This window comes from Amblyraja radiata, chromosome 5, assembly GCF_010909765.2.
Source record: "Amblyraja radiata isolate CabotCenter1 chromosome 5, sAmbRad1.1.pri, whole genome shotgun sequence".
NCBI lineage: Eukaryota > Metazoa > Chordata > Chondrichthyes > Rajiformes > Rajidae > Amblyraja > Amblyraja radiata.
In genome coordinates, this window is record NC_045960.1 from 29,353,819 (window position 1) to 29,366,609 (window position 12,791).

At 40.4% G+C, this 12,791-nt stretch overlaps 1 protein-coding gene across 1 annotated transcript in view; it reads right to left on the reverse strand.

Annotated features, from left to right (window-relative positions):
- mdn1 (midasin AAA ATPase 1) overlaps nt 1–12,791 on the reverse strand; it is a 162,809-nt gene that overhangs the window by 16,489 nt on the left and 133,529 nt on the right. The window contains exons 84-92 of the mRNA XM_033020868.1: nt 12,366–12,503; nt 10,996–11,134; nt 9,999–10,183; nt 8,370–8,513; nt 7,729–7,867; nt 6,258–6,565; nt 4,068–4,217; nt 1,540–1,641; nt 11–212 (exon numbers count right to left, since the gene is read on the reverse strand). Of these exons, the coding sequence (XP_032876759.1) occupies nt 11–212; nt 1,540–1,641; nt 4,068–4,217; nt 6,258–6,565; nt 7,729–7,867; nt 8,370–8,513; nt 9,999–10,183; nt 10,996–11,134; nt 12,366–12,503 (1,507 nt within the window). The remainder of the gene's footprint in view (nt 1–10; nt 213–1,539; nt 1,642–4,067; nt 4,218–6,257; nt 6,566–7,728; nt 7,868–8,369; nt 8,514–9,998; nt 10,184–10,995; nt 11,135–12,365; nt 12,504–12,791) is intronic.

Genomic DNA, 12,791 nt, shown 5'->3' on the forward strand with positions numbered 1-12,791 from the left:
TTGATCTTACCATAGGTTTGAGTATCATAGGAATCACATCCTTCTTTCACATGTTCATAAATGTCAGCCTCATCGACCTTCTGTTCCGACTGGGATGTGTCTTGTTGACGTGCACTGTCAGCTTCCACAGTCTTGAGGCGCTTACTCACACGTTCATTGCGATCGCCCATTGTCCTCTCATTATCACCATGGCCAGGTTTTCTCTTGTAACTCTAGGGGAAAGAAAAATCAGATTTCAACAAGGTTAGCAAGAAATGCAGGTCAGGTTTTTGCAGCAAAATTGTACAATAAATTTTTCCCTGATGCTCTAATAGATAATAGATATGGATCGTTGTGGAGGAGGTTGTTGACGTCCGGCGATGCATTCTAATCTTCTGGGGTTTTGAAATGCATAACAACTCAAGAAACTTGATGAACGCAAGGCCCTTCATCATTTGTACACATTGTAATATATCCCATCTTAAAACTGACATGGTGTCCTCTGGGATTCCATTGTAAACCAGTACGATAATTAGGTTGCAATAACTGAAATCACAATGCCACTGCATAGCTTTGTGTAGTTTAAGAAATAGATCACATTTGGTGTATCAATTTACTAGAGACGGGCATTTTGTGGCACACACACCCAGATTTTATTTCCAAATTAACAATTTATTGCAATACTGGAAATACAAGTTGATAACTGCAGGATCTGAGACCTCAGCAAACCACAAGATTATTATCGTTTTGCTTTAACATGATTAAAGGATTAAGAAATAACAGGAATGATAAAGACAAAGGCAATTTCAATGTCATGATATATCTAGGTAGGAATACATTTAACTGAGGATTAAATGTAAAACAGTCAAGTTTAACCTTAAAATTTCTTACGTAACCTCACACTTTTGTTTCCTGGGTCACTGATCTTGATGGACGGTCGTTACCAATTAACAAGTCATTACAAGGAGACAGAATACAAATTGGAAGATTATCTTCCATAATCGCTAAACAGGTAATTAATGCACATACTTAGCAATGCACTAATCTCACCAAGGTTAAAAATGCAAAGATGTTTTCAATGAGACAACTTTGGGAAAAATAAAAAGATAAATGACGTGACTATTCCAGAATCATGAGGCAACTATTCTTTGCCATGTCACCGGATGATTTGGACAGTAAGAGCCACATAATTAAGTTGCTTTAATTTCCAGCCAATGCTCTGATCAATTTTAATTAAAAAAATATTCCTGCTGCTTGACCAGAATGATGATCTATACTCCAAAAAGTTTGATGATACTTCAGAGAATCTCAAAATTCTTACTTTCAGCGCTCAAATGACTGACTTTTGCAGAAACCCATGGTGAATTTTCAAAGTTAACCAAGTTCTTCTAATCTGCCAATAAAATTGAAGCACCGTCTTTTGTTGAAGGACAACCTTTGAATCATCAGAACTGCGTTATAACTTCAAGCGCTTGTAATTGAGAATGGTGAAACAGTAAACTTCAGCTATTTGGCAAGCTCCTCAAAAGATACCGCTATGAATGGCGTAGTCATTTTTACCTGTGTTTTGTCCCGAGATTGTCTTTGAGACGAGACCCTTGCTGTGAATTTGGATTCATGGCCCTCTGATTGATTAGCATCTGCAGCCCCACAGCCTTGTTCCTGCAAAATTCAACATAAAACAAACCATTTGGCATCACTGTAATAGCAAATGCAGTACAAGGCAATGGTTTTCTATTGTGGATGATAAATGGTTTAAATCAGATTTCTGTAAATTGTTCTCAAAATTTTCCTCCCTCCTGAGTTCCCATTTTTTTGCTGGGTGGAATATTTTTGAAATCAATTCTGCACTCATAAAGGATTAATCTTAAGTGAAAGCTCAAAAGGTTATGGATAATAATTTGGTTAAGTGCCCTTCCCACCAACTCCACCACTAAAACTCTGGCAAATGTTTTACCTCAGTATCACTGTTTTGCACGTACCCACAATCTCGAGTTGAAATTTATGACAACAAAAGCCTATCAATCGGTATCTCTGATATACTTAAACAACTGGGCCTCCAGAAACCTTTTGGATTGAATTCCAAAGACCCACCGCCCACTTGCAGATCCCCATGGATGGCCGACCTCCAAGAATGCAAGCCTTGCCTCTGGACACCACCGCCATGGTCAACATTTACACCATCTGCAGCTTGGAAGTATTATGTCTACGCACAGACTGCATAATATTTCTTCCCTAGAAAAATTCCACCCTCCCACTTCAGCAATATATCCGATGAACTTTCCTAGCATTCTGTCCGTCAAATATCCTTGGGTAGGAAGGCTATGTGTGCACACAGTATTTCAGATGCCATCTCACCAGCACTAATCTCTGTAAATCTCCACTAATCATAGCTTCCCAATAGAAAAAAATGGCCTGTTTTGTATCCATTCACGAATCCTCAATTAGCATTTATCCCCCCTCCCCCCCCCATCTCAGGTGCTCAGTACCTTATGTCATCATACAAAAGGCCTTCTGAAACTCCAAATTCACCATATGCTCGAGGCCCCTCCCATATCTATTTAACAATATACAACCTCAGAAAAAGCTGAGAGGCCTGCTAGACATCATTTCAGTTTCATAAATTTATGTTGACTCTGGGTATTTAAAAAAAGGTTTAGGAACTGAATTAGGTAATGATCTTTTCTTTAATAATACATAGCAACATTTTATCTCTTGTTTTATATAAAATGGCACCGCCAAGACCAAGGAGCTGATTATTGACTTCAGGAGGTCCCATAATGGATAATACGCCCCAATCTCCATCTACGGGGACAGTGTGGAGAGAGTGTCCAGCTTTAATTTTCGTGGCACTCACATCTCAGAGGACCTCACATGGTCCACCAACACCACTGCACGGGTCAAGAGGGCACAGCACCGACTGTTCTTCCTGAGAACATTAAAAAAGACTGGTCTGCCCCAACAGCTGCTGACAACCTTCTACCGCTAAACCACAGAGAGCATATTAATGTATGGCATCTCTGTGTGGTATCTCAGGTGCACGGAGGCGGAGAGGAGAGCTATTCAGCGCGTCGTCCACAGAGCGCAGAAGATTATTGGGACACCACTACCAGCCTTGGAGGGCATCTACCACACACGGTGCCTCAGGGAGGCTGTCAGCATTCACAAAGACTCCTCACACCCTTGTACAGGACTGTTCGAACTACTTCCCTCCGGCAGACGTTACAAGGCCTTCTACGCCCGAACCTCCAGACTCAGAAACAGCTTTATTCCCAGAGTTATAGCGGCTCTGAACCGGCCCTGCTGAGTGCCCCCCATCCCCCCTGGACTGTCTCCCTCGGATGGTCACGTCGCACAGACACATCTGCACTTTAGTCTGTTTGAACTGTTTTGACTATTTACTGTTGTAATGTTCCTTTTACAATCTATGTTCTCAGGGTATCTAAATCTAAATTTTATTAGTTATTTAAGTTATGACATCGGATGGAAGCTGCATACCAAATCTCGTTGCACTTATGTGTAATGACAATAAAATATATTATTACTATTATTATTATTATCTGCCACGGATGTCACGCTAACTGGTCGACAGTTCTCCATTTTCCCCTCCACCCCATCTTAAATAATGGCTGACCGAATCTAGTGAACCATTCTGGAATATATAACATCTTGTTTAGATGACCTTCTTCAGGCAAAGTCTGTTTTACAAACGTAAACTCGGAGAACTCATGCCATTTTATATAAAACAAGAGCAATATCAAATTGTGCATGAATGCCCACTGTGTACTGGCACATGGCAGTACAGTATAGGTTTAAGGTGAATGGGAAAAGATATAATAGGAATCTGAGAGGTAATCTTTTCTCACAGAGGGTGGTGTGTGTATGGAACAGGCTGCCAGAGGAGGAAGTTGAGGCAGGGACTATCCCAACATTTAAGAAACAGTTAGCCAGGTCCATGGATAGGACAGGTATGGAGGGATATGGACCAAATGCGGGCAGGTGGGATTATTGCAGCTGGGACATGTTGGCCTGTACATGTTGGCCTGGGCCTGTTTCCACACTCTATGACTCTCCATGCTCTGTTGTACCTCCTTAGCCTGGTCTTTCTCCGTTGCAGATCCTGCCAGTTCCACAGCTGTATCACTCTGAAGGTTCTCGTCCCCAGTTTTCCCTGCAGCTTCATGCTCCATTCGTTGCTTGGACTCTGGAACGTCCTGGTCTTCTGCATTGTCATCTTTCTAAAAAAAAAAAAATCATGGAGGCAAAATGAACCCAAACACAATAAAAATAATCTTTCCTTAAGCTGGTTTCCATCAATTTCAACAAGGCAGCAATAACGAACAAGTTCACAAATTTGTAAATAGACAATAGACAATAGGTGCAGGAGTAGGCCATTCGGCCCTTTGAGCCATTCAATGTGATCATGGCTGATCATCCCCAATCAGGACCCCGTTGGCCTGTAAAGTGGTCTAAAACAAAATGCACAAGTGCGAGTTACCCAAGGTCTGAATGTCAAATGCAGTTTATCACTTGTCAACTCAAAATTGCAACTCACATTAGATTACTGAGTAAAGGACACTTGCCTATCGCTGTGAACATAGAACAGTGCGGCACAGTAACAGACCCTTTAGCCCACAGCGTCTGTGCCAAACAGGATGCCAAGATCAAATCTTACCTGCCTGCATGTAATCGATATCCATCCATTCCCTGCATATCCATCTGCCTATCCAAAAATCTCTTCAATGCCACTGTCACGGTTACCTCAACTACAACCCTGGCAACGCGTGGCAGGCACGCACCACCCTCAGTGTGATGAACGTGCCCTGCATATCTCCTTTAAACTTTGTCCCTCTAACCTTAAAGCACTCTAGCATTTGATTTTTCCATCCTGGGAAAAATGTTCTGGCTGTCTACCCAATTTATACCTCATCATTTTATCTACTTCTATCAGGCCTCCCTGCAACCTCTGGCATTCCAGAGAAAATATTCCAAGCCTGGCCAACTCTTCTGTAGCTTAAAACTCCCTAATCCAGGCAAAATGTTGGTAAATGTCATCTGCACCCTTTCCAAAGTCTCCACATCCTTCCTGTAATGGGGTGACCAGAACTGCACGCAACACTGCAACTACAAACTGAAGCTTTGATATGCAATTTGAATGAGGAAGCAACATTGGGTGACTTGCTTGCAGACCATCAAGAGCAGGTAATGAACTGCTAAGCAGTTCCACAACTAACAGGTAAGGTGCTCACAATTCCATATTAGACTGGCTGTCCGTCAGGCTGATGTCATGGAGTTCCATGAGTACTTTGACCTCAACCACGAATAAACATCCCAGCGCACTGAAAAAGGCCAGCCAATCTGGCTCAAATGTTTTATATGGGCATCTTCACCCAACAAAGCAAATGGATAAATACATCTTAATTTGCAAAGCATCTTTCTTTCAATAAAGATGTTGATGAGCAAGCAATAGAAAGCGGCCTTGAGTCTTCTACAAGATTCCAAAATAATGCCAAGTGTTTGATCCACAAGATACAGGCAGTTGCTCCAGCTAGTGAATTCAGGGAGTTCTGATGTAATCAACTAACTCTCACAAGTCTCAAACGTTACATGCTAGTTACATTTGCATGGTTCAAGGTAAACCATTAACCCAGCTGTTAAATGAGTACCTACACCATAACATGTCTTTCCATGCTAGGGGTGCTCAATGAAGTAGCACGTCAAGTATTATTAACTAACAGATCAGCTACTTCACAGAGGTCAAGAGATTTTGGTAAATTTGGACAACTACACACTTCTATGCTCATTGCTATGCTATATTACCAAAGAGGTCACCAATTCCTATTTACAAGTCACAAGAGAATGCAATGACCTAGTTGAAATCCAAATATTCAGATGTCAATGAATCAAGTTTGAATAGGTTAGTTACTTAATAAACATTGAAATTACCTCCAATCTTCTCCTTCCAGCATGAAAAAACCACAGAGTAACAAAATAAATTTGAATTTTGCAATTCCAAAATACTAAATCATTAAATCAAGCACCTGGCACTAATGGAAATCCATATTGCCATGCATTTTCACACAGTGAAGATGATAGGGTAATTATTTGGCAATTTTAGGCCAATGTTCAACATAGATCTACTTACCACTGTCTGATTACCGGAAACAGGCTGATACCTGGAAGGTCACCTGCCCCTTCATTAAACATGTTATATAAAAGCAAATCACTGCTTGTTCTCTCAACATAAATACCAGACCAAAAAGCAAGAATTCTCATACTTTTGACTGTAGCTCTTCATCAGGACCTCCTGCCTCCTCCCTGCCAGGTTCCCTTTGTTCATCCTGTTTAGGCAGTTGTTCGTCTTCTACGTTTTCAGGTGTTTCTTCCTCTGAGGGTTCTTGATCTTGGCATTCACTTTTTTCCTCATTGCCATCCTCCTCCTGCGTTTTCTCATCAGTTTCATCCGCTGTTTGAGCACGATCATTTTGCTCTTGTTCATTACTCTCCTCCATTGTCTGGTCTTCCTCATCCGCAGGGATCTCGTTGAAATCTGTTAGTTTTTCATCTATATTGAGTGGATCGTCCCCTTTATAAAGCAAAAAAAACATTCAAAACACATTGTGGCAGTCCAATAGTAGAACATTTAAGACTTTAAAATGGAAGGGGTAGTCAAAAAACAATGGAATAAACAGTTGTAGGACAAAAGGTAATAGGACCAGAATGATGCCTGGATTCATAAATTCATAACTTATAGGAGCAGAATTAGGCTATTTGGCCCATGAAGTCTGCTGCGCCATTCAATCATGGCCGATCTATCTTTTGCCCCCTCAATCCCATTCTCCTGTCTTCTCGCCATAACCCTGGAGACTCTTATTAATCAAGGAGGTATCAGCCAGAGGGACAGGTTGGACAGACCTGGTTTGTTTCCTCTGGAACGCCGGAGGTTGTGGAGAAACAGAATAGAAGTACATAAAATTATGATAGGCATAGATAGGGTAGACAGTCAGAATCTTCTGACAGGATGGAAAAAAAACAAATGCCGGAGAGCATAGCTTTAAGGTGAGGGGACAAAGTTTAGAGGAGATGGGCAGGGTAACTTTAAAATAAAATACACATAAAGGGTGATGAGCCCTTGGAACGCACTGCCTGGGTGGTTGAGATAAATAAGATTTCAGAGCCTTTGAAAAGGCATAAGGATCCGCAGGGATTGGAGTGATACGGATTATGTGCAGGTAGGTAAGAGATGGTTTTGACATCATATTTGGCACAGACAATGTGGGTCGAAGGGTCTGTTCTTGTGCTGTGCTGTTCAATGTTCTAGGACAGAGTAAAATTAAGCCCCTTTTTTATAAACACCAAAAGCCATATACACGTTTCAACGTCAAATTGATTTGATTTAAATCTTTCATATTAACTTTACACATTCATAATCCCATCCATAACCTCACACCATGGCCACCCAAACTGTTTGCTGGACAGCACAGGGAAGCTTGCAGCTATTTTCCATCCAATTTGGAATGAAAGCAGCCAGCATTCTTGCTCTTGATCTGTATCCGGTAACGACTGCTGGAAGACAAAGTTGCAATAGCTCTTGGGCAAAGGAGGATTGGACTAATCCATAGAATCAATCCAGTATTGCATTCATTTTTCAAAAGAGAAATAACCATATAGTCTGAATATTGCAAAACCTAGTTCTCTACAGTATTTTGCATTGGTGAAAGGTAGCCCCACAGCTAACAAACTCAATACCTTCTTCCTCCTTCTCATTGTCACTTTCTTCTCCATCTTGATTTTCGAGATTGAGATCTTCAGGTAGATCCAAGGCCTCAACGTCTGGTTGCTTCTTGTTGCCCTGATAAGGGTCTATTTCATTTTCATCATACTCACGCTGAAGTAACAAAACACATGGAAACAAAGATAGATTTTCATTTTAAATTCCATCAAAATAGTCCACGTTTGATCAAATGATCTTGTTTCCCCCAACACTGCAATAACCAACTATGTTTATAAGTGCGGTCACGGTGGCGCAGCGGTAGAGTTGCTGCCTTACAGTACTTGCAGCGCGGAGACCCGGGTTCAATCCCAACTACAGGTGCTGTCTGTACGGAGTTTGTACGTTCTCCCCGTGACCTTTCTCCGAGATCTTCGGTTTCCTCCCACAGTCCAAAGACGTACAGGTTTGTAGGTTAATTGGTTTGGTATAAGTGTAAATTTTCCATGTGTGTAGGATAGTGTTAATGCCCGGGGATCGCTGGTCAATGCAGACTCATAGTGGGCCGAAGGGCCTGTTTCCGCGCTGTATCTCTAAACTAAAAAAAACTTAGACTAAATATGCACATTTGCTACTCATTTTTCTACATACAAGCACTTATTTGGAAACATGTTACTACCTCATCCAATTGTTCATGGATTTTATCTATGCTTTCTTCGCTCAGCTCGGTATCCTTCTCCTCCTCCTGTCGACTTTTTGTGTCTTTGTCATTTTTGTTGGCTGCGTCCACATTGTCATCTTTAGCAACAAGTTCTGACTGTTCCTGTAATAAAGAGTTAACAGCCAAGATTACGAGCAAGTCTCATAAAGTCATAAGATCATTAGTGATAGGAGCAGAGCTAGGACATTCGGACCATCAAGTCTACTCCTCCATTCAATCATGGCTGATCTAACCCCATTCTCCTGCCTTCTCCTTATAACGCCCAACACCCGTACAACCTCCAGAAATAGATGATCACATGGGATGCAGGGAGTGCTAGTTAAATGGACAGAGAAGTGACTTCATGGTTGGCAGCAGAGGGTGGTGATGGAAGGTTGTTTCTCGAACTGGACCGAGAATGGCGAATGGAGTTTAATTCAGATATGTGCAAGGTCTTGCATTTTGGGAAGTTAAACCAGGGCAGGGCTTTCACAGTATGCAACCTTCATTCTAAGGTCTAAGGGAGTGCTGTAGAGCAGAGGGATCCACCACAAGCATATATCCTTGTAAACGGCATCGGAGGTAGACAGGGAGCTAAATGCAGCTTTTGGCACGCCAACCATCATCAGTCAGAGTATTGAGTATAGAGGGTGGGACATTAAGTTACTGTCGTACAAAATGTTGGTGAAGCCGCACTTGGAGCATTGTGTTCAGTTTTGGGAAAGACGCCATTAATGCTAGAAAGAGCAGAAGTACGGTAAATTACAATAATACACAACACATATATCTTAATACATTTTTTGTACCGCTTCATTTTTTTGAGCTTTAAGAAAAAGATAGAAGTAAGGAAAGTAAAGAAAGTGCGCAAGAGTCGTGAAGTGCAAGAGAGTGTTGGGAAAAGAAAGCCCCTTAGAAAAGAAGTTAGAGAAGGAAGTAAAGTAAGAAAGTAGACCCTAGAAAAGAAAGAAAAAGAAAGTAGGAACAATCGCTCTATTATAACATTAAACTCCGCAGAAAGGGGACTACCAACCAAGTCTGTTTTTGTTGTTTTACCTCCCATTGCCAGGTCCTGATACCATTTATTTATTTATTTATTTTTAAAAATTACTATTGCACCTCATGCTTGTAAATAGATTTACAAGGATGATGCCTGGATTGGAAGGCCTAAGCTACAGGGAGAGCTGTTGGGAACAGTAGTACTTTATTCCTTGGGAAGCACAGGAGGCAGTGGTGTAATCTTATAGAGGTGTATAAAATCATGAGGGGAATAGATAGGGTGAGATCCAGTAATAAAGCCAGAGAAGCAACTGTTTCCACAGTGGTTAGCACATGGAACGACCTGCCAGAGGAACACGTTGAGGGAGGTTCAAAAACAACATTCAAAAGCATATTTGGACAGGTACATGGACAGGAAAGATTTAGAGGGATACAGGCCAATAGTAAGCAAATGGGACTAGCTTAGATGAGGCACCTCAGTCGGCATTGAAGAGCTGAGCCAAAGGGCCCAGTTTCCTTGCTGTATGATTCTGACTCAATATCAAAGATCACCAATTAATGTTGAAGTTAGAAAGGGGCATTACGCAGCTTTGCTAATGCTCGACATCTTACCATATCCATCCCTGGTCCACTTTCCTCAGGCTTCTCATTAGCATTGTCGTCATCATCATCATCATCATCATCTCCCCAAAGTCTTTCATCCAGTTTGTCAGCTTCAGCATCTCCCAGGTCACCCATCTGTTTATCCAGTTCTTCTTCCTCTTCACTATCTGATTTTTCATCATTATCTTTCTCTCCTGTTGAAAAAAAAAATCAGCAATATATATATATTCCAGATGCAGATCCTGTCACTGTTCATTTCAGAACAGCACTAAAACACAAGTACAGTATTTGTATTAATTTGATTAAGTAGTCCATTTAAAACCCAGCAGCTCGAGCAGTGTAATTGCATTATACAGATTTCAAAATTCAAAAACCTCCAAGTGGAACATTCACTTACTTAGAAATATGAATTTGAGATTTTCAAACAATATCTTAAAGAATTTCACTGTACTCAAGGTAGATTCTAAATTGAAATCAATCTACAATTAAGTGTGAATTGTTGCTAGGTCTGGATGCTACAATTCTATAATCATTTACAATGGAACCAGACTGAAAATCTGGATGTCAAGAGTTATTTAAGGTAGCAACTCAATGGGTTAGGATACAAACTAGAATCTACAAATACTTAGTAAACAGCAAGGATTGCGACTGCTAACTTGATTATGCTGCCATTCAGTATTCATAATGAACTAGCAAATTTCATGTGACTAACAAAGCACAGCAAGGTTAAAAAACAACGTGAATCCTACATTCATGTTTCTTAGGCTGCATTCCAAGTAACTTTCAAAAAGCTGCAACTTTCTAGTCCAAATCAATATTTTAGTGGTGTGATGCAGAGAAGCCACTCTTTATTTGTAACCAATGTATTGGCATCTTGGTTGGCATGAATGAGTTGGGCTGAAGAGCCTGTTTCAATGCCCCAAGAGTTCTTTTTACAAAGGGTTTCATTCTATTTGGCATTTCGGCCGAGTTCAAACTTTCCTCAAAGCATGACATAAGAACCAACCTTGTTCTTTAGGCTCGCCATCGTGCAGCTTTCCCTCAAAATCCTCAGACATTTCTATGGCCTCTTCTTCATCTTTAATGTCTGGCATATTTTCTGGATCCTCTTTCTTTCCTTGGTCTTTGGAGAAGTTATCTTCCACCTGAACACAGGAAAAACACGATGTTTCATTGACCACAATGACCAAGTCATCATTGAATGACCCAGTTCAGAATTTTGCTCAAATTTTATTTCAGCAATGGAGAGAAATTCAAATTTAGATTTTCCAGGAGGTGCAGGAATGACTGAGAAAGGCAGTGAGATGAAAAAAAGAATAGCCATAGAATTAGGCTGAATTGCAGATTTTCCCTTTTCATCTGAATTCAATTGATTTATAATTTAAATAGTGCAAGATTATCAGCTGCATGAAGTGTAAGCAATTGAGACAAATTAAAATTTCACTACTGCCTCGGGGGCAAAGTAGGAGCCAGGAGTATAGAACAGAACTCATTCATCTATTTCTACTGCAGATTCTCCAACTCTTAGAACACTTTTGATAACCTATTCATAAGGTCAAGTGATAGTAGAATTAGGTCATTCAGCCCATCAAGTCTACTCCACCATTCAATCATGACTGATCTATCTCTCACTCCTTACCCCATTCTCCTGCCTTCTCCCCATAACCTCTGACACTTGTAGTAATCAAGAATCTATATCTCTGCCGTAAAAATTTCCACTATTATACCTTCAACTGCAAATCTAACGCCAAGCTCCTCACTAAAACCATTGACTCTGACTGTGATACAAGTTCATTCATACCAAGTCCTGCCTACTGGCCATTTCCCCCGCACTAAATTTAAACCTTAGGAATGTGGGGCAAATGTTTTACAGCAGAGGCTGCCAGATGTAATTAAATAGATGTAGAAAATTAAGCTGATTTCCACCTCCCGAGGCAGTATTTTGGACACAGCCAAGATAAATGAAGAATAATGGGTAGGGAGGTTGGATTATGCATGGAGTCATATTATACCTGATCTGCCAATGTTTTCTTCAAACAATACAAAATTCAAGCCACACTGAAAATGTCAGTAATCAATCTTGCTGTTCAATTACAATGACATACTTGATGAAACAAAGCATTAATACTAACCTTCAGTATAACACACGACACTACGGAAATTAAAAATACACATACACAAAACCTTTGTTAAAAGGAATTTTTTTTTTCTTTTATATTATTGGTTAGTCAGTTGTTGAGAGGTGGCTCTCGACAGCCACAGAAACAGTTGATGCAAGTTTCCATTGTGCAGATCATAATTTTAGAATGTGTAGATCATTTTTTGAAGTGTTACATCTTGCAGTATGTGAAGATTAAAAAAAAAAAAAAAACATACCTGGTCTTCGTTTTCTATCTTGTCGCTAACGTCTTTCACCCCTTCACCTTCTCCAATCCCACCACCCTCATTGTCATGGAATTGGGTTGCACCTTCTCCCATCGCATCCTCCATCAGTTCTTTGGGAAGGCAGAATCCCTGGAAATAAGAGACATCCCTCATAATAACATTGTCACCTCCACAATTAGTTAAACCATTCAAATGAAAACCACATTTCAGCCGACTTCTCCTTCCCCAAATTCTTATGTTCTGCCAAGTGTGACAGCTGTTACAATGAACCCAAATTTTACATTAAAAAAAGATTTCAAATAAGTACAATTTCCCCAGTACATTGCAGTTAAATAATAATGATACAAGCCAATATTTTAATGAAATAGTCTAGTTTAATTTTAAAAGATAAAATATGGAAAAACTTAGTCATATCTC